The 27,643-nt window shown below is 36.2% G+C and overlaps 2 protein-coding genes across 5 annotated transcripts in view; one reads left to right on the forward strand and one right to left on the reverse strand.

The window, feature by feature from the left end:
* LOC126704584 (polygalacturonase-1 non-catalytic subunit beta-like) overlaps positions 1-25,142 on the reverse strand; it is a 66,445-nt gene extending 41,303 nt beyond the window's left edge. The window contains exons 1-3 of one of the 4 annotated variants that reach the window (XM_050403599.1): positions 25,048-25,142; positions 23,730-24,744; positions 10,548-10,567 (exon numbers count right to left, since the gene is read on the reverse strand). In XM_050403599.1, the coding sequence (XP_050259556.1) occupies positions 23,746-24,744; positions 25,048-25,110 (1,062 nt within the window). In that variant the 5' untranslated portion in view covers positions 25,111-25,142 and the 3' untranslated portion in view covers positions 10,548-10,567; positions 23,730-23,745. Of the gene's footprint in view, positions 1-10,547; positions 10,568-23,726; positions 24,745-25,047 lie in introns of those variants that run through there. The other 3 variants (XM_050403598.1, XM_050403597.1, XM_050403596.1) reach the window with 3 other exon arrangements.
* Positions 6,389-7,324, forward strand: LOC126704695 (uncharacterized). Its single transcript, XM_050403721.1, has 3 exons — positions 6,389-6,467; positions 6,545-6,978; positions 7,076-7,324. Exons 1-3 carry the CDS (start codon positions 6,389-6,391, stop codon positions 7,322-7,324), a joined length of 762 nt encoding a protein of 253 aa, XP_050259678.1.
* Positions 25,143-27,643: the final 2,501 nt, after the last annotated feature.

Raw genomic sequence — 27,643 nt, forward strand, 5'->3', positions numbered from 1 at the left:
GTTGTTCTAGTAATGCTGTTTGTATTTTTTGGAAATACGTGTGGATGAAAAAATGTGTGAAAATACGTGTAATATTATTTAAAAACTGAAAACATGTGTTTAAACACATGTACCAAACGACCTCTTAATATGTGATATTTGGTTCTTTTTTTTTTGGTAAAAAGGAAACTTCATTAAAACAGAGAACTAAGGAGGAAGGGAGAATATTTTTTTAACAACTACACATCTTCCAACATTTTTTTATTCAATAGCTGATTATTATAATAGTTAAAAACGTTTGAAGTGTGAACAGGAAATGTTATAGTGTTCTCTACTTGTAGAGAAGCACTGTAGCAATTCTAATCTAAAAAATGGAGATGGAGAAGCTGTTGGAGTGAATTTTTGGGATTTTTTTTCTCTAAAATTGGTTTTAAAGAAGCCATTAGAGATGCTCTTAGGACCATATAGTGATTCACGTGGCTCTATAATCTCTTTTTCTGTGTCGGCTATGTATTGTCTATTCTACAAATGTGATTGTCAGACTCTGATTTGATTTTTGTGCAAATTGCTTTTCTTTTGACTTTTGATTGTGTTTCGTTGGTGAAAGTTCATATAGTGTATATGTTAGAAATACAGAATAATTGTATTGTATTTCATAAATAAAAGAATATACATCACTGCCTTTATATAGGAGGCATATGTGTGCAGTACAAGTAGAATGTAGTACAAGTACAAGTGTACTATACAAGTAACCTAATTGGGCCTAAAGCCCATAACATAATATACATTAACAGCCCCCTTCAAACTCAAGGTGGATGTGAGACCAACTTGAGGTTGTCAACCAAATCACGAGTGCGTCCCTTAGGAAGTGACTTGGTGAAGATATCTGCAAGTTGATCTTTGGAGGAGACGGAGAAAAGCTTAAGAGCACCATGGACAAGATGATAACGGATAAAATGACAATCAATCTCGATGTGTTTAGTCCGTTCATGAAAGACATCATTATGAGCAATATGAATGGCACTCTGGTTGTCACAATAAAGGGGAGTAGCAGAGGAGGTGGACACACCCAAATCCTTAAGGAGCCATCGTAACCAAATGAGCTCAGATGTGGTATCAGCAAGAGCACGATACTCTGCTTCAGTACTGGAGCGGGCCACAAAAGTTTGTTTCTTACTTCGCCAAGAAATCAAAGAAGAACGAAGGAGAAAACAGTAACCTGTAGTAGACCTGCGATCAATAGGATCTCCTGCCCAATCAGCATCAGAGAATGCACGGAGTACAAGAGAAGACTGAGCTGAGTAGAAAAGGCCATGAAAGAGGGTGCCCTTCAAGTATCGAAGAATGCGCAGAACAGCAGCATAGTGAGTTGATCGTGGAGCAGACAGATACTGGCTCACCTGATGAACAGCATAGGAGATGTCTGGACGAGTAACTGTGAGATAAACCAGGCTGCCAACCAATCGTCTATAAAGAGAGGGATTAGACAATGGTTTCCCCCCTGAGGGAGTCAGATGCGCATTAAGCTCAACTGGAGTGTCAACAGTCTTGCTATCAGTGAGTCCAGCTCGAGACAAGAGTTCAGAAGCATATTTAGCTTGAGTAAGATAAAGTCCATCAGTAGAATGAGTGATTTCAAGACCCAAGAAGTAGCTGAGATGTCCAAGATCTTTCATCTCAAATTGCTGACTGAGAAAATTCTTGAGTTCTTGAATGCCACTGAGGTCATCACCAGTTATGATCATATCATCCACATACAGGAGAAGTAAAATAGTGCCTTTGTCAGTGCGACGAAGAAATAAAGCAGAATCATAATGACTGGCCATGTAACCCAAATGAGAGATGGTAGAGCTGAATTTGGCAAACCAAGCTCGTGGAGCTTGTTTAAGGCCATAAAGTGCACGTCGAAGGTAACAAACCTTATTTGAGTCAACAGAGAGACCAGGAGGAGGTTGCATATAAACTTCTTCATGTAAATCCCCATTAAGGAATGCATTTTTGACATCCATCTGAAAAAGATCCCATTTACGGGCAGCAGCAACAGTTAAGAGGGCACGGACAGATGAGATACGAGCAACCGGAGCAAAGGTCTCTTCATAATCAATCCCATACTCCTGTGTAAAACCTTTTGCAACAAGACGAGCTTTGTAGCGCTCAATGGACCCATCAGAGCGAGTCTTAATCTTGTAGATCCACTTACAACCAACCACAGATTTCCCGGGAGGGAGTGTCACCAAATCCCAAGTATGGTTTTTAGATAATGCATCAAGTTCCTCTTTCATTGCAATCTGCCATAAAGGGTCAGTGGAAGCCTCACGATAGGTGTGAGGCTCATGTAATGTAGCAAGAGCAGTGTAACAATGATAGTCAAGTAAATGTGTAGGAATAGATCTTACTCGAGTTGAGTGACGAGGTGGAATGTCTTGTGCAAGATCTTCAGGCGGAGCAGGAGCAGGGGACCCAAGCTCAGGGTTGGGGTTGGGTAGCTCGTCTTCAACCTGTTCATCTTCCACCTGTTCATTAAAGGGTGAACTAGGAAAGGGATCAGTGATATCTGGTGGTTGGACAGAGAAGTCTACAAGAGAATCAGGAGCAACTACAGGAGGATCAGGAGCAGCTACAGAAGGAATATGTGCCTCATCTGGAAAAAGATCTAAAACAGAGGAGGAAGATAGGGAGGCACGAAAGTGAGAGAGCTCGACAAAGAGGCGATGTTCCCAAAAGACAACATTGCGGGAAACACGAAGACGATGAGAGACAGGGTCATAACACCGATACCCCTTTTGAGTTTCGCCATAGCCAAGAAAACAACAAAGCCTTGACCGAGGCTCAAGTTTGTTATGCTCATGTGGCTGAAGAAGAACGAAACAAGCAGAACCAAAGGAGCGAAGGTGGTGATAGTCTGGAGATGACCTAAAAAGGCGCTCATATGGAGTTTGATTTTGGATAACCGGACTCGGAATGCGATTAATAGTATGAACAGCATGAAGAGCAGCTTCGCCCCAAAAAGGAGCAGGAACTTTGGCAGAGAGAAGAAGAGCACGAACAGTGTCAAGAATATGACGAAGTTTCCGTTCGGCTCTACCATTTTGCTGAGAGGTACCTGGACAAGTTAGTTGATGAACAGTGCCATAGGAATGCAAAACAGCTTGGAAAGCATATTGAGTATATTCAAGAGCATTATCAGATCGAAAAATTTTGATGCGTTTGGAAAATTGAGTTTCAACCATTTTTGCAAAATTAGAATATACTTGCAATAATTCAGAAAGATGTTTCATATTAAAAATCCAGCTATAGCGAGAGTAATCATCAACAAAGACAACAAAATATCGAGACCCACCAATACTAGAGACAGAAGAAGGGCCCCAAACATCAGAATGAATAAGGTTAAAGATATCAGTGGATATTGATTCACTAGTATTGAAGGGCAAAGCTGGTTGTTTTCCTAATTGGCACGAAACACAATCAAAATTTTTTGTAGACACTGAACCTAACAAACCTCTAGAAGCTAATTGTTGTACCCGAGAGGAGGATGCATGACCAAGTCGAGCATGCCAAAGTGCAAGGGAAGGAATTGAAGAAGCTGTAGCAGCTGCAGCAACAGAAACAGGAGCAACAAGTGGAAGACGAAGGTTGTCCACGGGAAACATACGCCCAACTCTGGGACCAGTTCCAAGCTCCTGTCCCGTCCTCGGATCCTGCACAATACACCCAGAATAATCAAAGATAATGCGATAACCCAACTCAGCTAATTGTCCAACAGAAAATAAATTATAAGAAAGGTCAGGAATATTAAAGACTCCAGGAATCGAGAGATTGAAGGTCACAACGGAACCTATATTATGACCAGACATTGTGGAACCATTTGCTGTGCGAATATTAAGAGGGTGCGGTGCAGGTTTAAGGTCAGAAAATAAGGACGAGTGAGGTGTCATGTGATTGCAACAAGCAGAATACATAAGCCAAGAGGTAGGAGACATACCAGATAAAGCTGAGAGAGAAGAGGAATAAGATGCATTACCAACCGTACGAATGACATTGGCGATGATATTTATAAGGTCATCTCTGGAAATGGTGAAAGTGGATCCAGAAGACTGAGACTTTGCAGAGACGGGAGCCATAGGTTGGACACTCTCAGTGTTAGCAACAGTAGCAGCAGAAATGGAAACAGCTGATTTGTTGCGTTGATAGCAAGTCTCAATATTATGGCCAAAACGTTTGCAAAAATTGCAAAAACGTTTGTTGGATTGTCGGCGACGATTGTTGCAAGAGGTAGAAGACTTGTCCTTATTCTTCATTTTGAAGCAAAATATGCAAAAATGGAGCGCAAAAATGAAATCTACGCGAAAAACTGGGTAAGGAGGACCCGGACTGCAAAAAGTCAACTATGGTCAAAAGTCAACGGTCAACGGTCAACCTGGTCAAAGTCAACGGTCAACAGTCGGCAGATGACGTCATAGGATGACGTGGCGATGACGTCAGCAGATCAGTGGATGCTGACGCAGCTAGGGCTGACGTGGCACAGTTGATGACGTCAGCGGACAGATCCGGCGAGTGGAAGCGCGTGACTGAGACAGGCCGCGCGTGGAAGCGCGTGACTGAGACAGGCCGCACGTGGAGGCGCGTGGCGGCGTGTGGAGGCGCGTGGCTGTGACGCCGAGAATTCTGGAGGCGCGTGGGGGGCATGGGAGGTCCGATGAAGACGAAATTTTCACAGAACGGCAGATCGGAGAGACTACTTTCCAATGATGCTATCTGTGGTCTGATCGGAGAAGCGGAAGCAGTGGTGGCGGCAAGGCAGTGGTCTTTGATGTACTGGAGTCGCGGTGAAGGCAGCGGTGCTGCTCACAAAAACGGCTACAGAGGACACCCAAGAAGACAAGACTGCTTAAGAGCGGCACACCAAAGGATCAGAGCAGTGGCTCTGATACCATGTTAGAAATACAGAATAATTGTATTGTATTTCATAAATAAAAGAATATACATCACTGCCTTTATATAGGAGGCATATGTGTGCAGTACAAGTAGAATGTAGTACAAGTACAAGTGTACTATACAAGTAACCTAATTGGGCCTAAAGCCCATAACATAATATACATTAACAGTATAAAACACCCTTGAACGTTTAGACCCCCAATAACAAAAATACCAATTCAAGCTTTATGACAAACAATAAGTGTGTGGAAAATGAACACAATGTATAAACAGAATTTGTAAACAATCTAAGCCAATTAAAATCACATCCACAGCAGAAAATAAAAGGCAAAGATTAAGGGAAGAGAGTTGCAAACACAAGGACAACACAACGATGTGTTATCGAAGAGGAAACCGAAGCCCTCGGCGTAAAACCTCTCCGCCGCCCTCCAAGCGGTAAGTAATCCACTAGAAAATGTAGTTGGGATACATGAACAGTAATAGACCCTCCAAGCCTAATCTACTCAGCGTACTTAAGCCCTCCAAGCTTCTTGCTCCAACAAGGTTACGCCGAACCTATTTCTTTTCTAGCTTCCCGGATTCTGCTACTTGACCATAGCATCAACCAATGTGAAATTGGTTCCTTCCTAACTGCTTCCCAGAACACCAAACAGCCCTCTCACAGTATGGTGAGAAAATGTTTTGGTAAAAGGCCTCTCAAGGATTTAACAATGGAGAGGAAGAGAGTAGGGGAATTTGAAGAGTCTCTTATGTGAAGATTGTGGATGAATCAATCTTATTTTACTCTAGGGTTTCTCTCTCAAAATTCTCTCTGGAAGCTCTCTTTTTTTCGTGGGTATAAGGGGTATTTATACTGGGGTGAGAATGGAATGTGAAGAGTCAGGTTTTTCAAAACAAGGCTGGCTCGCGGCTTGGCCTCGCGGCTTGACTGAGTCGCGAGATCCAGCCGCGAGATAACTGAACGGCTAGTTGTCCTATTTTGTCCTGTAGTACTCTAGCTAGCATGACGCTTCAACTTCTGGCATGCCTGGCACGTGTGCAGCTTCTGGTGGCTTGCAACCGCGAGTCACCCGCAAGATCCAGTCGCGAGTCTCTGTTTTTCTTGCACACTCTTGAGCATTTCTTCACACTATCTCACTCACTACCCTTACAAAAATCCCACCTAAATACAGGGTTACTAATTGCTGAAATATAAGCAAATTTGGTACAGAATAAAGCCAACAAGATGGTTGATTAAATTCAACCTTACAATTGGTACTGTGTAGAATACTTTTACTTTTAAATATCTCTTGTATATTCTGACATTGCATAGTGACTAGTTGGTTTCTTATATAATTTATGTTTTTATTCTACCTTAAAGTAATACTTGAATGCAGTGCCGTGTCAATTTTTTTTCTAGATTGTTGTGTAATATAAAACAATGCTTCGGTTGGATATTGAGAATTCAATCTGATGGAGTTTTGTTTTGACAAGAATGTCGAATGAAACTGTGCCTGTTGCTATCCTTATTACTGTTCCTGTTAATCATGGAGAAAAGTCAGAAAAATTCAATGGTACTGAGTTTAAGAGATGGCAACAAAAAATGCTGTTCTATCTCATAACACTGAATTTGGCAAAATTCTTGTATGAGAATGCTCCAAAACGAAGGAAAATGAGACAAATAGGCAAGTGGTTGCTGTTGTGGAAGTATGGGAACATGCTGACTTCCTGTGCAAAAACTATATTCTGAATGGATTGGACAACACATTGTATAGTGTGTATAGTTCAATCAAGAGAGCAAAAGAATTGTGGGATTCCTTGGATAAGAAATACAAGACAGAAGATGCTAGAACTAAAAAGTTCATTGTGGGCAGACTTTTGGATTACAAAATGGTGGATTCCAAAACTGTACTTAGTCAAGTGCAAGAGCTACAGGTAATCTTACATGAAGCAAATGCTGAGGGTATGTTTGTAAGTGAATCATTTCAAGTGGCTACTATCATTGAGAAACTGCCTCCATCTTGGAAAGATTTCAAAAATTACTTGAAGCATAAGCGCAAGGAGATGAGGCTAGAAGACTTGATCGTAAGATTGAGAATTGAGGAAGAAAATCGTTCTTCAGAAAAAAGCCGTAGGGAATCACTACATGGAATCTAAAGCAAACATTGTGGAGCATAATAAGAATAAGAGGAAGTACTCTGGTGAAAGCTCAAATCAAGGAACTAGTGGGGGTAACTTTACAAAGTTCAATGGAAAATGCTATGTGTGTGGCAAGATGGGGCATCGTGCTAAGGACTTCCATAAGCATAAAGATCAAGGGACCAAGAAAGGCTCTCAAGCCAACATTACTGAAGTGGAAAATCTTTCTAAAGATGTGAATGATATAGACCTTTCTACAGTGATTTCTGAAGTGAACTTTCTTGGGTGCTAGATCAAGAAGTTGGATATGGTTTAGGGCTTATTCATAACAAAAAAAAAAAGTAGGATCTTATCTACACTATATTTCACAAAATGAGGGTGAGAACTGAGAACAAAGAAAAGAAAAAGTGGAAAAGGAGAAGGAATGGAAGAGAGAAAAATTTCCATCCCTCGTATTATTTGGTTAGCAGGGAAAAATGCTAGAAAATGATTTATGTTATGGATCAATTATCAATCTAATACGGTATCCGGACCAGAATTCAAAACCTTGGTTACATGTGTCTAAAAAGTCTAGTTGCACTGTACACTAAACTCAACCCTTATCGAGTATGAATATTCCCTAGTTTCCATTTAAGGGTTATGATTTTTCTAAAAAAAATCTAAAGTAAAACATATGACAACTCATTCAAAAGCCTCTAATTCTAGTTGAACTAACCAGCTCTTGAATTAAATGATTTAGTGATATTGCTAGGGTGTTGGGTTCAAATTTCTATTCATTTTGTGATTAGGGTTAGGGTTTCGTTGGTACTTTGTAATTCAAATGTTGATTTATGTGTTTTTTTTTTTGGAAGGGGGGGGGGGGGGGTTAGTAGGTGATCCTAATGGTGTGGTGATGTAAGTGTTGATATGCTTTTATGTTGAAATGGAAACATTTTTACCCAAATTGATTTTTTTCCTTCAATAACATCAATTTTAATTTTTTATTAGGGTATACTGAGTACTAACTCGGGTCACAAACAATGGCTAAGACAATATATACACTCTTTCTCTCTCAAACTATTAGTATTGATATTGTCATTTTTTCTGCCTTTGCTTTTTTGTCTAGTTTCGTCCAATTTCAATTGTATTAGACATTGATTTGGCATGCTCTAAATTTTGGTAATCAGGTTTTGATTCCATCTTTAGATGTCTCGAGATGGTAATATATAAAATTTTCAAAACTTTCCGATGTAATATTACATATTTCCTTTGTTTGAGTTTAATGTTGCCAATGATGTTTGGTCTGTTTGGAAGATTGATTTTTAGAAATGTAATCCGGAATCCATGGTTAAAGATTATTAATTTCCATGTAGTTTAGAATGACTCAATGAAGTTATTTTATGGGACCATTGACAGGACCATCTTAAACTATCAATCTCAAGCAATAGGCTAACCAATGGACTTGTGCTCACCAACGTAGGGGCAACTTTTCCCGTTTGGTAATGTTGTTTTAGTAACGTTGTTTAAGTGTTATGGAAATACGTGTGGGGGAAAAAGTATTGTGGAAATACGTATTGTGTTATTTAAACAACACAACCAAACAAGTCATTTCACTCTTGCATAGAATTACAAATCACTAACAAAAACAATGAATATAAATTTTCAAGAGAACTTTTTTTTTTTTTTTTTTGGAGAAACAATTTTCAAGAGAACTTGGCTCTGATATTAATTGGGGGAACCCAAGGGGAATACAAAGAATGGTTGAAGAGAGAAATATGGATGAATATGTATGAATAAATATGTTGCAAGAACAAAATGAACAGTACAATATAGAACTTTGAAAATAAATATATTTTTGAAAACCAAAAAACTTTCTTGTTTCTTGAAAACTTTGAATAGTACATCAAACACTAATACTTATTCAAATACTTGAAAATATTATAATGATAATTTTTACTTATACAAGGATTGATATTGGATGGATTGCTTATACTGAGAGGATTTATTTATTTTTTATTTTTTTATTTTTTTATTTTTGAAGTAGGTTGTGTTTAAGGCTTGTCTAATACGACTTATTCATATGCCTTATAAAGCCTTACAAACACTATACATGAATAGTGACATGAACAGTAAAAAGTGAAGAGCACAATGAACTGTGCCATGAAGAGTAAAAACACTATACATGAATAGTGACATTAACAGAAAAAAGTGAAGAGTACAATGACCAATATTGCAGTGAAAAAAAAAAAATTAACTGTGCCACGTAATAACTGTCAAAAATAATTTCATGATACTTCCAAAAATATTTTAGCAATAATTCTAAGACAGTGACTTGTCTTCAATAATGTTTGATACTACCAAGATTGATTCTGTGGATGAAATGATGAAAGTCTTTAATAATAATCCATGTATTATAAGTTTTATATATATAGACACACACATGATATAATTTCAACTTATGATATGGGTTCTGTGATTATTGCTTTTAATCATTAGGTGAAGACATTAACTAACTGGTGTATACAGGGTTTGAATCTCAAATCTCTTATTCAATGATAAAAAATTTTACTAATTAAGTTAACTGAAACCCATCATATATTACAAGCTTAACACATAATTAAACTAGAAAAAAAGGGAATTAATTGTATAGGAGTAACCAGACCTGAAACAACCCCCCCCCCCCCCCCCCCCCAAAAAAAAAGGGAGAGAAACTAGTCCTTAGATTTCCCATACATACACATAAATTAATATACTGCCAAGATATAAGGGTAAGTGTCAAAAATATAATTTCATGATACTTCCAAAATTTTTTTAGCAATAATTCTTAAGACAATGACTTGTCTTCAATAATGTTTGATACTACCAAGATTGATTCTGTGAATGAAATGATGAAAGTCTTTAATAATAATCCATGTATTATAAGTTTTATATATATAGACACACGCATGATATAATTTCAACTTATGATATGGGTTATGTGATTATTGCTTTTAATCATTAGGCGAAGACATTAACTGACTGGTGTATACAGGGTTTGAACCTCAGATCTCTTATTTAATGACAAAATTTTTTACTAATTAAGTTAATTGAAACCCATTACATATTACAAGCTTAACACATAATTAAACTGGAAAAAAGGGAATTAAACTGTATAGGAGTAACCAGACCTGAACCCCTCTCCCTCCCCCCCCCCCCCCCCCAACAAAAAAAAGGAGAGAAACTAGTCCTTAGATTTCCCATACATACACATAAATTAATATAGAAAATCCATACATTACATTACAAGCTTAATACATAATTAAACTAGTCTAGGAGTAACTAATCCTTAGACTTTCCATATATCCACATAAATTAAAATTAGAAAAGAAAGTCCATATATTACAAGCTTAATACATAATTAAACTAGTCTAGGAATAACTAATCCTTAGACTTCCCACAAATACACAAAATATTAGATAAAGGACAAGTTCAAAAGACACATAAGCTATCAACACATTTATTAGTTTCATGATATACGTGTTGAATTGAGACCTACAAAGCTCTGGCGAGGATGTTCCTACAATTAAGAAAATAATACATTAATCCCATAAATTAAAAAAAAAAAAAAAAAAAAAAAAAAAACACACACACACACATTAATATGCCAACTTGTTTTTGTAGTCCTTCTTCAAAATGTTACTTTTTTTTACACAAATTTATTCTTTAAGCAAAATAACCGAATGAAATAGACTGATCATTCAAACACACCATTAATAATCATAGAAAAAAGATTAAAAAAAAAAAGAAAAAGAAAGATAAAAAAGGTGTTTTTCATTTGCCATTCAATCATTTGTGCTGAACTTGAAAACATTGATCAAAACTCAAATTATGTAGTACTTAACTGCCAATAAGCAACATCTTCCATATGTAAAGTAAACCAGGAACTTACTTTTTTATTTTTTCTATTTTTTTTATCAAAGCTAAGCTGAAATTCTTTATAAAAAATTCCTTATTTTTTATCAAAGCAACAAACCATTACACAACTTAAGATTTCTTACCACCTTGGCGTGTAATGGTTAGTCAACAACTGTCCACGTTAGGTCATTCTGGAAAATCCAGTGGCAAACCTCAATCTGACCCGGAGCCGACCCTAGAGCCAAGAAAGCTTCATGAGTTAGGTTCCAACTTGACGTGTTCATGTGACAAATGGCAACACCGTTATTGATCTTAGCCTTAGAATTTGGATCAAGTATATCCACTTGGTAGACCCGAACCTTTGGAACCGAATGATAGTAATAAAGAAGTGTTAGGTTCTAAGGAATTAGGAACTAATGTATTAGAATTTTAATTTGTAATGTTGGCAAACCATGATCAAAACGTTTAGTCTTGTTTTAGACTTGCTCAAAGTATGTTTATTTGTAAAATTGGAATCAAGTGATTGCAGAATTTATTGGACTAAATTTGCAAGGCTCGATCGATCGAACCACGTGCAGATTTATTTTTCTGTAGAATTCTAGTTCAGCCCAAACTCTACTAAAACGTATTGGGGTTCAAGTAAAACACTCCTATATATAAAGGAAACCCTAAAACATTTTTATAAGTTTTTTAGAGAGATTAGAGTGCATCTTATGCCTCTTTTGTAGATCTAGGGTTTTGTACCCAAAAGCTCTCTAAGTACTTTGATGCTCCATATGCTGTGTGTGTGAATCTTTTGTGAGATCCATATGCTGTGTGTGTGAATCTTTTGTGAGATCAAGAGGTGGTTGCCTTCACACATACTTAGGGTTTTCAAGATTCAAGATTATGTCAAGAACTTGGTGATCATTCGGTTGCAGATTCAAGAGCTTAAAGATACACAAGCGGGAGTGCTCGTACTTGCTGGGAATCCAAGAAAGAAGTAGTCCGTGGACTTGGAGCTGTCATGTGGTCGTGGTAGTAAGTTTCTTACTCAAGGTAGCAATAGGATATTAGTGGTCTAAGTCGCTATTGTGTAAACTTCAATTCTTTCATAGTGGATTCAGGTTTATCTTGAGGATCGTTAGGTTAAATCCTCCCTAGGTTTTTACCAGTTTGGTTTCCTGGGTCATCATATCTTTGTGTTATTTATTTTCTGCACTTTACATTGATATGATATTTATGTTAACCTAGATCTGATAATTTGACTAAGTAATCACTTGGCTAATTAACTAGGTTAATCTAGTTGTGTTTTAAGGAGTCTAAAAACGAACAAGAAGGTAGGGAAACAAGAACTGATGACAAGAGACTGAGTCCATGACTTTCCCACCATTGATCCCTTCGATTGATCCAATCATTATACTCTGCTTTGACCCATTTACATTCTTTGTCGTTAGAATGTCAATGTTTCGACCCAACACTGAAACTGCAAAGTCGATCATGTCCTCAATCGAGGACACGTACCGCTTGGTCTTGTCGGGGCTCGGAACCCTCTTGCACTCACTCAAGGACTATCAGAGTCTCCATAGTTGAATTAGCACCCGCATGAAAAATGTGCTTCAGCTCAGAGACTCTCATCGTGGAAAATGGTTGTTTTGACAAAATCGACCGAGGCAGAAATGGCCTTTCAGGAAATTTATTGTTAATGTCCGGCATTGGTATCAACTTCCCTTTCTTTAACATTGACTCCCGAAAGAATTTGCCTAGCTCAACCCATTTTTTTCTTGGTGAATTCGTTGGAGCCACCCTTGGTGCTGGTAGAGTTGATTTGGGCAATGGTTGCACTGGAATATAAGACAGCATCTCCTCCTCATTTCCAATATGATGGTAATGTATCGGGGAAGCAGAGGAGGTTAGCGGAGGCACAGAAGGCCGAGAGCCGAGAGGAGAGAGCGTTCTGAGCGGCAAGTTTGGAGAAATTGTCTGACTCGACAGCGCTCAATGGGGATGCCTTGGATAGGAGAAAGATTGGCTTGGCATGGTTGTTTTGGATCTCCTTGTTCCAATACCGTATTAGATAGGTTTTCAGGGTGAATGGGTTTTCATCGATGGACCCAACCTGCATTTACACAAAAGGAAAAGCATATGAATGTATAATAAATAAAGACAACATGGAAACTAGAAACAAAGCGAGGGTGTAGGATCGGTTTAGTTAAGTATTTTGAGAGTTTAAAAAAATGTTTTTAAAACTTAAAACTCTGTTACAATATCTAGAGAGTAAAAAAGAAAGAAGAAATAAATAAAATTTTGGTTTGCTACGACTTAACAATTGAAAAAAATAAGCACTACAAAACATTTACAATCGAAAAATAAGGAACCAACAATAACTCATTTCATTCCCTAAAAAAAAAAACAATAACTCATTTCACATAATCTTGTCCTAAACACTATTGGACTAGTGGACACAAGAAAAGCAGAAAGTTTTTTTTTTTTTTAACAAAAATTATTAATATTATAAAGTTTACTGTAAAAGATTTATTATAAATAAAAAATATAGCTCCTAGAAGCCCCTAATGATGAACTTTCTTAAGTGCTAGATCAAGAAGTTGGATATGGTTTAGGGCTTATTCATAACCAAAAAAAAAAGGAGGATTTTATCTACACTATATTTCACAAAATGAGGGTGAGAACTGAGAACAATGAAAAGAAAACATGGAAAAGGAGAAGGAATGGAAGATAGAAAAATTTTCATCCCTGTGTTGTTTGATTAGTAGGGAAAAATGCTAGAAAATAATTTATGTTCTGGATCAATTTTTAATTAAAATTAAAATATTTTGTTTCACACTCTCTCAATTTTCATCCAAAATGGAAGAAAAGGGAAGACTAGATTTGAGGGAAAGAAAATCCTTCCATTTTCTTTGCCTTTCCTTCACTTCTACCCAACCAAATTAGGGGAAAAATTATTTGTTGCCTTCCTTTTTCCTTCCACTCATATTGCTAGTCTAATTTAGCCAATCTTAACTTTTTAATTGAACAATCATTGAATGTGTTGTCTTTCAAATAAAAGGTACAAGTTTTGAAAACTACGCTAATTTACTTACACTTTAGTGAAAGAATATTAATATTGATCTTTTAAATAAATTAAATGATATATAAAAGTTTAAATTTTGGTTGATTTGATAATATTATGTCACATAAGTTTTGAAACCTCACAGTTTTATACATTATTATTCTAATATATAAATAAATAAATATATATATATATATATATATTTATTTATTTATATCTTTTTTTCCCCGTAAACTTTGCACGAAGTTCACTTTTTATTAACTTTAAAGGTTTAGGTTTTTGTTACTAAACTTTACGTGTTTCTAATAATAATATTTACGATTTGATTGAGTTTTTGGATATTTGTCCATTTATTTATATTTTATTTGAATTTAAGAATTGCATGCAATTGATATATATATGATATCCCATGAACTAACACTCAAGATAGTTGGTGTCACTGACACTGGCACATCCATCATGTTCGTAAATTACAGGGGCCGGGCTATCCTAAATTCATCTTCGGGAATCCCTGTAAGTGGCAAAACTACGGGCTAGGGAAGTGGCACAAGTGGCAAAAGGAATCCTAGCAAGTGACCCCAGGCGGAACTACAGCCAAGGGTGGGTGAAATCTTATAAGAGCATTCACATCCCATATCTTCATACTATTTTATTTTAACATCTCAAAAAGTCACTCTATCAATTATACAATATCATTTTACAATACACTCAGCATCCCAACTTTTATTTTACTATACTACACATGAAAATGATATAAAATAATATAAAAATATTTCTCACTTCTCTCTCTGATCTCTAATTCTCTTACTCTCTCAACCACCCACCACCACCACCACCACCACCATCCAGCTTCTTAGTCACACCACCCACCTTCGCTGAGCAAAATCCAGCCAAAAAATCAAAATCCAAAGTCCAGCCAAAATCCATAGCAAAATCAAAATATCCAAAATCCAAAATCAAAATCAAAATCCAAATCCAAAATCAAAATCAAAATCAAAATCCAAATCCAAAATCCAAAATCAAAACCAGAAACCCACCACTGCTAGAACCCATGCCGCCGCTGCACCACTTGACCCACACCCACATCAGTCACAAACCCACTCACCGATCTCCACCTAACCCACGCCCACTCGCCGATCTCCACCACCAGAAACCACAAAAAAACCCAGAAGATGATGAAGAAAATACCCAAAAAACGATCCACCTAAAGATTATCACGCCGATGAGGATAAAAGTGAGAGAGGGTTGAGAGGGTAGATGAGAAAATGATGAAGAGAGAGTTGAGAAAGATAGAGAGCATCTTAACCCAGAGAAAGAGAACAAAACAAGACCCACGCCAAGAAGGAATGTAAAGTAAAATGAAAGAGAGAGAGAGAACAGTAATACATATGAGAGAGAATAAAATATTATTTAAAATTATACAATCTTGCTACAATGCCATTCTACATGTAGAACGGCATTGTAGCAAGATCGTAAAAAAATTTACAATTCTTTACTTTTGCAATTCCGGATGTGGGAGGTTTTTGAGGAACAAATACTAAATAACAGCAACATATGACATTTAGCATTTTGGATACGAATGCTCTAAGATTTCCTTTAATGGTTAGCATGGCCCCACCCTTGGCTGTCTTGTATGTGGTCACTTGGTAGGACTTCCTTTAATGGTAGGCACGCCACTTGCAAGCAAGTTACCACATACAAGGGCGGAAAGTCAAGGATGGGGGCCATGCTTACCAGTAAAGGAAATCTTTTATATATATATATATATATATATATATATATTTATATAAAGAAAGGATAGATGGATTAATTTTAGTTATATGTTGTATACTAAATCTTGAATTTTCTTTTATCATTTACAAATAAATTTAAAAAGTATTTCCTCTAAATCATATAAATCATTAAAGGATTTGCAACAAAAATTTATACCATTAAAGAAAATCATAGAGAGTGTCCACTTTCTTATAGATCAAAGAGCACATATTTTAAACTACGAGTATTTTCTATTTTTTTTATATAAAAAAAAAAAATTGAAGCATATCCATGTCACATGATATGCTTAAGAATATGTTGGAAATGTATCACATTTTCCATGTTAACTTATATAAATTATGGAGTTAATAAATAAATAAATAAAACCTTAAAATTGATATGAGATATATACTAACTAGAGATGAATATATATATATAGGCGGGTTTGGTTGGGTCTTGGCGGTTAAAATAAACTCAAACTGTCACCCAACCCGACCCTTCACTTTAATGGTTAAACCTGCCCAATCCACTTAGAAATAAATATTATATTTATGTCCATGCAGAGTGGGGTGGTGTGGAATGAGTTGGGCGGTTTGGATGAATTAAGCGTGTTGTTGCAAAAGTCTAAACCTAACCATTCCTTGAGCCATGGATTTTCCAAATACATAACAAATAAATCTTTTATTTTATTTCCAAAAATAAATTTCCAAAATACTAATATATCAACAAAGAAAAAAAAAATCTGATGTTGAAATCATGGGTTTTAGTAAAATTGTGAAAATGTGTTTTTAAGACATAATTCCACCATTTCAAATTTATAACCAAAATTGTATTTTGAACACACAATTCTAAATGTTGTGTGTGTAGTGTGTGCAATGACAATTTCCTTTTATCCATTACCAATTCAATTTATAAGTTCCCATAAGAGAAAAAAAAATTCAATTTGTAAGTAAAGTATATATGACGTTTGTATACCGTACTACCGTTTGATCAGCTTTTTCGTTTTATCTATATTTTGCCTACATTATATATCTTGTTCTCTTTCCTTCTATTGTTTTTTTTACTTTTTTGTGCTTGTCATTTTATTATCAACCATGCAAATGGTTCTTTCTCTGGTCATGACGGCTTTATAATGCATGGAGCCAGAGTCCCACTTATACAAAGACAAAGAAAGTGGTAGCTCTCTCACTTCTCAATAGGGCCGATTGTTCCCAAAACTAGTTGTGTAATACATTCCACTCATCTGTGATCCAGTTTATGTAAGACTGAACCACTGACTGGTCGAGAGGGTAAGTAACAGAAGGATAAGCTGTTTAGAATGATATTAATTTTCTCTTGTTCAATGTGATTAAAGGTGGTTTGCTGCATTATGGCAAGTATCAAAACCAGCGGAATAATTCAATGCCTAAACAGTCTATACGATGAACAACTAAGCACTTGAATTAAACTAGAGGAAACTTGTTTATAAACAACAAGAACTTGAATCAAACTAGAGGAAAGTTTAAGCATGTGGGTTTGGTATTAGTTATGTTACATTAAGTTATTAACAACTCATTCTTATTATTAGTATCCAATATAAGACTTCAATACCTAATTTACACCACTCACACATGAACCGCTCATTCTTATTATTTGAATGCATTATCATGCTTATTTTGTGTTCATTCCTGCATTTTATTTTTGCTTTCAGAATAATGTTTAGTAATTAATTTTGTGATTAAAATGAGTTTTAATGCATGAATATGTCTTTTGACAGAGGATGAAATTAATTTAGCAAGATTTATCAAGAAAGGTATGAGTAGATTTGTGTAATGAAAAGGACTAACAAACTAAATTTTGATAGGACCTTAATGAAGTTAAAAAGTTTATCCTGATTTGATTTGATCCCAAATGAAATAAGGAACTAAAGGAAATTCGCATAAAAATTAAAAATACAAATACAATTTGCTTTAGGATTTTAGACTACACAACCTTATTGATTTTGACATAACCTTTGGCTCAGATACCTGGTTGAGGTGATTGAAGTTGGATGAGAAAGATAGTTTGAAGGGCTACAAATTTGTATTTCATAAAGATCTCCAAATTCCAATATTTAAGGGATCAAACAAGAGCTTTAATTCCTTTTCAATTTTGGTACTATGCTTTCTTCACTTCTTTTTTTTCTTATGAATGTTTTACTCGTTGCCACCTTTAGGATGCGTTTGGTTGGGGAGAAAAATGGAGTGATTTGTGGAAAAAAGAGAAAATAAGATATAAAAAAATGGTTGGAATGTGTCTTTTGAAGGAGGGAGAATAGGAGAGAAAATGGTAGTGATTTTGTGAAGAAAGTATTCTCCCCAAATTGGGGAGAAAATGAGCTTAAGATGAGAAATTACTAATTTTCACCTCTCCCCTACTTCACGTTAGTTTCTATTTTTCTTTTTGTAAAAGATAATTATTTTTATAATTTTTTTTTTATGTAATAAGGGCATGAGAGTAAATTTATATAAACATATTTTTTATCCTCTCATTTTTTTTTTCATCCAAATAAAAGAATTTTAAAATATTTTATATCTCCCACTTTTCTATTTTCACAATTTTCTATTCTCCTATTTTTTCATTTACCAACCAAACAGACACTTATTCACATTTCCTCTGGTAAAGTTTTTGATGGTGTGATTTGTTTCCAATCTAAATTCCAGACCAAAAGGATTCTAATTTTGTTGGCAAAGTTCTGCCTCCTTTGCCTTCCTTTTTGCAAAAAATTTTTGTTGAGAATAATAACTCCTATGAAGCTGAAGCTCCAGTTGTTTCCAATTGATGATGGTACTCACAAAATGGTGAGAGATTAAAAAAAAAAAAAAAAAAACTTCTACTTTTTGATAAGTGAGATTTAAAGTTAAAAAAAAAAAAAAAAAAAAAAAAAAAAACTTAAAGAGTAGCATAATCCTCACATGAGGCTCTTTTTTGTGTGTGAATATTGTTACTTTTTAATTGATTTGGTTGTTTGTAGTTCTTTTGGGCTCTTTTATATATATTACTGTGAATGATGCTTTGATGAACATTTTCTTTCATTCTTTTTGTTTTCTTTTAGGTTTGGGAAGCGTTGTAGACTTTGCATTTTCTTTTCTTTTTTTCAGCTAAATTGAAGTAATTTCCTATTTGTAGTCAGAAATTTCTAACTGAGGTGTTGGTCTTTCTTTCCTCAAGCAAATGAGTTAGGATGCTTATATTTTGTACAAATGTAACTTTTGCTTGAAACCACCAATTGACAATTTTCATTCTTAAAAATTTTAACTTGCAGGGGATGGGATAAAGGAGGAGGATGCTTGCGTCAAGACCATCAGGTGGAATACTCTCATGGAATTGAGCAATCGGGATAACTCTTGCAGCTACTATTGGCTTGCAAGAAGGAATGGGAGGACCTGCATTTTTTTTTTTTTTTTTTATAGTAGTGGTTTATCCTAAGAGTTTAGTTTGATTTGCATTTTGTTTGCACCCCATTAAGTTGAAATGTTCCCCCAAACATTACTATCTTAGCTTTAAGATAAAGATAGACCTAACATTATTAGTTACTATTGCTATATAATTTTTTTTCAATGCTCTGTTGTAGTAATTGTGGAAATTGTTAACAGATGAATAAAAGCATTTAGAGTGTGCAACAATTTGATATAGAAATTGTAATGTTTAGTAAGCATTTGGTTCCAAGAACACTAAAGCCAAGACTGTGAAGTAGTTGCATGTTTTTTGGGACTGTTTGCTTTTCAAGCTTTATGTCAATTGGGCAACAAAAACTCCAATCCTCTAATACAACCTTAACTAAAAGATAAATTCTATAAATTTGTAAAGTTATTATAAAATGTGATAAAAGTTATGCTTTTATTTAACAAAATTAATGCATTTCTGAATCTCTAAGAACAACTTTTCACAGTTAGATTTTACACAAACTCCTTTGTGATCCTAACACATTATGCCATTAAGGAAAAAAAAGTTTAAGATGTTATAAAACTATAGATTTACTATTTAAAATGATGTTATACCCTTTTTTTTTATAGTTTCAATAAAATGTTAATCTATTACGTCCGTTACATGATGATTGTTTTTTTATCATTAGACCTAAACTTTAAAAGAATAAAAGAAAGATTATATTTAAAAAAAAAAAAAAAAAAAAAAAAAAAACTTAAGTCCAGGTATAAAAAACAAATTTTTAGTAAAATTTAGGAACTAAAATAGTATTTTACTCAAAAAAATATTGTGTTCATGTGAACAAATTAAGTTATTGGTTTACTTTACATCCAGATGCTGCTTATTAGTACTACATAATTTGAGTTTTGATCAAAGTTTTTAAGGCCAGCTTCAAAAATAATTGAACGCCAAATGAAAAACACTATTTTTACCTTTCTCTTTGTATATCATTAATGGTGTGTTTGAATGAGTCTATTTCTTTCGATTATTTTGTTTAAAGAAAAAAATTGTAAATTAATATATTTATTTTTTTGATTGCAGGAACATCCTCGCTAGAGCTTCACTAGAGGATTGCAGGTCTTGATTCAACACATATATGTATCATGAAGCTAATAAATGTGTTGATAGTTTGTGTATTTTAAACTTGCCCTTCATCTAATATTTTGTGTATTTATGGGAAGTCTAAGGAATAGTTATTCCTAGACTAGTTTAATTATGTATTAAGCTTGTAATATATATATATGAACTTTCTCTTCTAATTTTAATTTATGTGTATACTAGTTACTCCTAGACTAGTTTAATTATGTTTTAAGCTTGTAATGTAATATATGGACTTTCTCTATTAATTTATGTGTATTTAGGGGAAGTCTAAGGACTACTTACTCTCTCTATTTGTTTTTGTTTTTGTTTTTGTTTTTTCTTTTTTTTTTCTTTTTCTTTTTTGAGTTCAGGACTATTTACTCCTTAAATATATATATATATATATATATATAATTCTAATTTAATTGTGTATTAAGCTTGTAATATATAGTGGGTTCTAGTTATCTCAACTGATAAAATCTCTTGTCATCAAATATGAGATTTGAGATTTAAATCTTGTTTACACTAAAAATTAATTGGTATCTTGGCCTAATAATAAAAAGGTAATAATCATAAAGCGGACGTCATAGGTTGAAATTTTATCATCTATATATATATATATATATATAAAACCGAAGCTTTTGAAACTCTCACAAATTTCCACGTCAGCACAGTATTAAAAAAAAAACATAAATAAAAAAAATAAATAAATAAGCAAAGAAAAACCTTTCCTAAAACCCGATAAAAACCTAAGTATAAAAAAACATAAGCACAAAAAAAGCTCTGCCGTTCCTCTCTGTTCTCTTTTTCTCTACCTTCTCCTTCCCCAAAACCCAACACTGAAAATCAATCCTGCCTAGAAGCCATCCCCACACTGTCAGGTCTGAGATAGAAAGAAGGCATCACCAACCATATGGCTCCGGTATGCCTCTTTATCTCTCTCTCTCTCTCTCTTTGTGGGTAGATCTGTTAATGGTTTTAAAAAGTGAGATTGTTTGGCTTTTTGTATATACAGAGGGATCAGGAAGATGAAGGATTCGCTGCCTTCGCAAGTTCTGAATGAGAAGCTGCCACGGTTTTTGCAGAAGTGCGCGCAGACCTTCGATTCCGATCGCCGTTACAAAAACGACTTACGATACCTCCGCGTTTGGTTACGGTTGGTATTTTACTAATCCATCGCTTTATTTTTTTTTTCGTTTCCTTCTTGATGATTTTGATTCTGGGTCGTTGGGTTTCTTAGAAGTTGTTTGGTTCCTGTGGAAATGAAGGGGAAAGATGTGAAAATCAAATTTGGATGCGCTTTAGATTTTTTTGGTTATCCAAATGTTGAGAATTTATTCATTTATTTTAGTGTGTAGATGGGTTTTTGTGGATGGTCTGAGAGGGTTTTTTTTTTTTTTTTTTTTTTTTTTTTTTTACATTTTCTTATTGTTGATTTTGATGCTGGGTTATTTGGTTTTTGTTCAATTTCATAGCCTTTATATGATGAGGATGTAATGTCTGTGAACTTGGCTGAGGATATAATGTTTGTGAACTTTATAAGTGATTTTTGTTATGATAAGTAGAAAAGTTGGAAGCACTACTCTGATTTGGATACATTTTCATTGGCCTCGATTTTTCAATCAATGTGAAAGAAATCTAATAAGAGATAGCAACCAACTAAATCAAAGAGAAAAAAGAAGTATAACATGAAATTGCTTAGAGAGAAAGAAATGTTGGAATGATTTCCAGAAAGGAATCTTGCCCCATCAGGCTTAAAAACTTTCCACGGTTGTAGTGAAATCTCCACAACTAGATCAACATTTTCTGATCTTTCACGAAATGAAGGATACTTCTCACTGATAATTTGGTAGCTCTATCACAAGAAATTGTCAATAAATGAGGTCCAAGTTATGTAGGGGGAACTAATGTCATATATGCATTGCAGTGCTATAGGGAATGCAAGATTAACCTTCTCTCAGCAGTGAAAGATATAAAAGAAACAGATACTACAAAAAAATTATGAAAATTTCAAAATACAGCCGATCTGGTAAAGCAGAACATTGTGAAAATTAGTGATCTACAGATCAGACATAGCAGTCAACTTTCTCTAGGTAACTTTACTTAAAAGACTATTAAAACCCAAATTTATGTAGAAATATAGCTTATGAACAAATAACAAATGAATGGGATGTCCAGTAAACAAAACAATTCTAAGGAAATCTAGGATAGTGACTAATGAAGTAGTTGGACCACTTAAAAAAACAAATTAGTATTCCAAAGTAGTAACATGATCCTCATCCTGAGGCAAAAGAGAAGACCACTTCTGGTCCTTTATTTTAGAAATAAAATGAGGGTCCAACAAGTAAAAAAACACAAAGTATAAGAAACTCAGACATTATGAATTTGCAGGTTTGGTGCTATACAAATCCAAGAAAAGGCATGATTTTTTTTTTTTTTTGGGTATAGGTAATAGAAGTTTTATAGAAAAGGCATCTAAATATATTCTCTAAAAAATGGGCCATGAACATAAGAATTGTTATCCAAAGATCTCTGTTTAAACCTGCCTTCATGTACCTCCCTACTTGCCTCATGAGCCAAACCGGGGGTCTTTCAACATCTTCCCCATGAACAGCATTAAGCAACAATGGTTCAGCAATAGTGCCAATTTTTGGTTCTGCCACAATCCCTACATAGGATTTTCTTCAATTAGAAATACTCATGGACTAGAAGCATATCCCAATGAATTGTAACTCAAATCAAATGACACTTCCTCTTCTTGTGGGAGTGGATAAAGGAAAGAGGTCATGAGTTCAAAACCTACCAATAAAATTACAAAGTTACTGTTTTTACGTATTAAACCAATAAATATAAATCAAAGACAGTTGGGTCATATCAAAATTATTGACATTACATATGATTTACAATTGATCTCTACTATAATGACTTAAAAATAACTTGGGACAGTTTTATAATCTTTAATAAGAAAGTTGAAAACCCTTAGCCTCTGTCATAGCATGAACAAACCTACCTTTCAGATTGGTGAAGAAACATTAGACACACACCTTTCAGTTGCTTGCACATTCCAGAATTCCATATCCTAAAGAAGCCAATTCTTCAGATTTCATATTCAAAATTTCTAAGGATGAAAAATGAACTTTTTAGAATTTAAGAATGAAAAAAAAAAAAAAAATTGTTTGTAAAGTTTGAAGACCAAAATAGTATTTTACTGTTTTTTTTTTTTTCATCACTTACAACTTATCACCTAAGTAAGTTGTGGAGAAATTATACAGTACTTTGGTGGACCACGTCACTTGTCCACCATTCCACTAAAAGATTCTCACTTATTTAAAATTGTTAAGTCAATAATCAATTTCTATTTAAAAAAAAAATTTAACAAGTGAGAGTCTTTTAGTAGAACGATGGACCACGTCTACGAGAATCTAAAATTTCTCAAAGTTGGCCAAACTAAAATTCTTTATGTATCTTGAATAAATCAACTTGCTGTTTTTCTTACCACCTTGGTGTGCTAACGGTTAGTCAGCAACTGTCCAGGTCAGATCATTCTCGAAAATCCAATGGCAAACCTCGATCCGACCCGGACCTGACCCTAGCTCCAAGAAAGCTTCATGATTCGGGTCCCAACTCGAGGTTTTCAAGTGACAAATGGCAACACCATGATTGATCTTAGCCTTCGAATTCGGATCCAATATATCCGCTTCGTAGACCCGAACTTTTGGAACCGAATGGCAGTAATATACTAGGTACGGAAACAAGCTCTGATGACAAGACAGTGATTGCTGCATGACTTTCCCACCGTTGACCCCTTTGACCGACCCGATCATTATACTCTGCTTTGACCCGTTTGCATTCTTGGTTGTTCGAATGGCAACATTTCGACTACCCAAGACCGAGATTGCGAAGTCGATCATGTCCTCAGCTGAGCCCACGCACCGCTTGTTCTCGCCTGGGCTAGGAGCTTTCTCGCAATCACTTAAGGTCTCAACTATCATAGTCTCCATAGTGGAATTATCACCCGCATGAAAAACCCGCTTCAGCTCAGAGATTTTGGACGTAGAAAACGGCAGTTTGGACGAAATGGACCGCGGCAAAAAGGCCCTTTCTGGCAATTTATCTTTAATGTCCGGCATTGGCATCACCGTCCCTTTCTTTAACATCGACTCCCGAAAGAATATACCGGTGGTATGGGATCTCTTATCGTTGTTGTAAGTGAAAGAACACATGTAACTGAAAACACAGCCAGCGTCTGTGTGAGTCGGTAATGAAGAATCAGGGAAGCAGAGGAGGTTGGCGGACGCACAGAAGGCTGAGAAGCGAGAGGAGAGAGCGCTGTGGTTGTGGGTGGTGGCGAGTTTGGAGAAACTGGCTGACTCATCTGCGCTTAGTGGGGACGCTTTGGATAGGAGAAACACTGGCTTGGTGTGGCCGTTTCCGGTCTGTTTGTTCCAATACCGAATCAGATAGGACTTCTGGGACTGGGTGAATAATGGGTTTTGATCACCGGCGGACCGAACCTGCATTAAGAGAACGTGGAAACAAAGTGAGACTCAACAACTTCTAATCATGCATGCATGGGACTCACTCCACATATAATCTTCTCCCAAACACTAGAACACAAGTAAAGCAATAGTTAACTATAGGACTCCTACTACCAAGAATTACAAACACTCTTACTATACCAAGGAATCTAATATATATATATATATATGTGTGTGTGTGTGCACGCGTTAAAATAAGTATAACACATTGACTCAACACAATTAGCCTACTTCCACATTCATGATCTATTTTGTGCGACTCAGAGTCAGAGTGCTTACAGTGAGAGATGCGAGAAAGATAAAAAGAAAGAGAGAAGCCATGGGGCTGAGTTTTGTGTGCATTCTTATTATTATTTTTTAGAGCGCTGGTGGTTTTGAGGGTTATAGAATAGCTAGGCGGAAATTTATAGAAGTGTGAAGAGAGAGAAAATAAAAAAGAAAAGATATATGAGAGAGAGAGAGAGAGAGAGAGAGAGAGAGAGAGAGAGAGAGAGGAACTACACAACTCATGCACGGCACAAATGAATATGAATATGATAATGACCCGGATATCTCACACGGCACACCAAATTTGATTCGTTAAATGACTAATGACATGTGCAGAAAGGTGTTTTTTTTATATTTTTTTAACAAAAATTATTAATATTATAAAGTTTACTGTAAATGATTTTGTAGGGCCGGGAAGCTTATGATCCGGCCCACGCCCTATCCGGGCTCAGGGCCCGTGCCGAGGAGGTAGTGTGCTGAGGACAAGAGATCAAAGGCCGAGGGGTTAAGGGGAACAGCTGAGGACGACCCTGTCCTCGGCACTCCAAGGCTTTGATGAGAAGAGCAACGTCTTAGTAAAGGCTATCCCCAAATAGTCTCCTGAAGGGGATGTGAGTGGAATAGGGCCCACATGGAGGTACGGTGTGAAATAGGTTCAAGGAAAATACGTCCCCTCCACATTAAATGCACCGGCCAACGTCCTAATCATGTTAATGAGAAAAGACGCTTGGACGGTGTAACTTCGATCCTCGCGACTAAACAGAAAAGTAAGAGGGGACAGCTGATGGGACAGGTACAGAAGTAAGCGCCTACCTGACCAACAAATGGAGGGATAGGATCAACCAAGAAGGACTATATAATGTAAAAGTTAGTGCGCCGTTAGGGAGGCTGGGAAAAATGGCCAAAAACCATAGCCTCCCAGCCCGCCTCCAGGAGAAAGACTCCAAGGGCGAAGACAACTTAACCATGTATGGATATCACGAAAAACCCACCGCCTGGTGACCAAGGCCTAGCCTTTCAAACCCATACTCTACAAATGATATTGTTTAGGCCTTTTCACGAGCGAGCCCAACACTGTTATGGTTCGTTGCGAAACGTGTCCTTACAATTGGCGCCGTCTGTGGGAAAGGCTTGTGTGTTGGCATAGGCAGTAGGTCGAGAGAGTTCCTTTGTCATTTCTAACTGTTGGTTAAAGAGTTCTAGTGTAAAGTTCTGCTAGGGGCTATGATTCTTGACTAGGGGCTACGCTTGGTAGCATCCATCGCATGGATGGTTCTAGGGGCTCGGCCGAGGAGCTAATCCCCCTAAAGCCAAGGCCCCACGCCAAAAACTGAGTTTTGGACTGAACCAAGGTATTGTATGGTCCTTGGACTCAAACCTATGGGGAAACCAACTACTTAGATGAGAAAATTAAGTTTTGGACAGAACCAAGGTATTGTATGGTCCTCGGACTCAAACCTATGGGGAAACCAACTACTTGGATGAGAAAACTGAGTTTTGGACGGAACCAAGGTATTGTATGGTCCTTGGACTCAAACCTATGGGGAAACCAACTACTTGGATGAGAAAACTGAGTTTTGGACAGAACCAAGGTATTGTATGGTCCTCGAACTCAAACCTATGGGGAAACCAACTACTTGGATGAGAAAACTGAGTTTTGGACAGAACCAAGGTATTGTATGGTCCTCGGACTCAAAACTATGGGGAAACCAACTACTTGGATGAGAAAACTGAGTTTTGGATGGAACCAAGGTATTGTATGGTCCTCGGACTCAAACCTATGGGGAAACCAACTACTTGGATGAGAAAACTGAGTTTTGGGCAGAATCAAGGTATTGTATGGTCCTCGGACTCAAACCTATGGGGAAACCAACTACTTAGATGAGAAAACTGAGTTTTGGACGGAACCAAGGTATTGTATGGTCCTCGGACTCAAACCTATGGGGAAACCAACTACTTAGATGAGAAAACTGAGTTTTGGACAGAACCAAGGTATTGTATAGTCCTTGGACTCAAACCTATGGGGAAACCAACTACTTGGATGAGAAAACTGAGTTTTGGACAGAACCAAGGTATTGTATGGTCCTCGGACTCAAACCTATGGGGAACCCAATTACTTTAAAGGAACCTGGGCTCTAAGCGGGATTTAGCTACTACGCATGACCTCTAAAATGGTGCCTATGTCTTCGTTGAACAAGGGTTAGAAATGAATCCGAGGCTCTGCGGGTGCAGGTAAGCTAGGGTTTTGAGACATGATGTTAAAATGTATCGCATGCGCAAATATTCAAACATATTAAGATAAATTAGTTCAGAATTCATAAACGATAGTAAGCATCGACAAGGGTTACTGACAAGTAACTAGAAGGAAAAAGGAAGAAAAAGATTTCATATATACATATTCAACAGGTTCAAACTACCAATAGATTACAAAGTTTTCAAAATGAAAAAGAGACAGATTAATTGTTAAGTTGAAAACAAGTACAGAGCCTAGCCAGGGGTTCTATTTCTTTAGCCTTGCGTCGGCCACGTCCTGGGAAGGCGAAGCGGAATCAGCTTTGGCGCCCTGGAGGATAGCCCCTTCTAGGGAAGGCTGAACAAGGTCAGTATC

The sequence above is a fragment of the Quercus robur genome, chromosome 11 (assembly GCF_932294415.1).
Source record: "Quercus robur chromosome 11, dhQueRobu3.1, whole genome shotgun sequence".
In the NCBI taxonomy this organism is placed as follows: Eukaryota; Viridiplantae; Streptophyta; class Magnoliopsida; order Fagales; family Fagaceae; genus Quercus; species Quercus robur.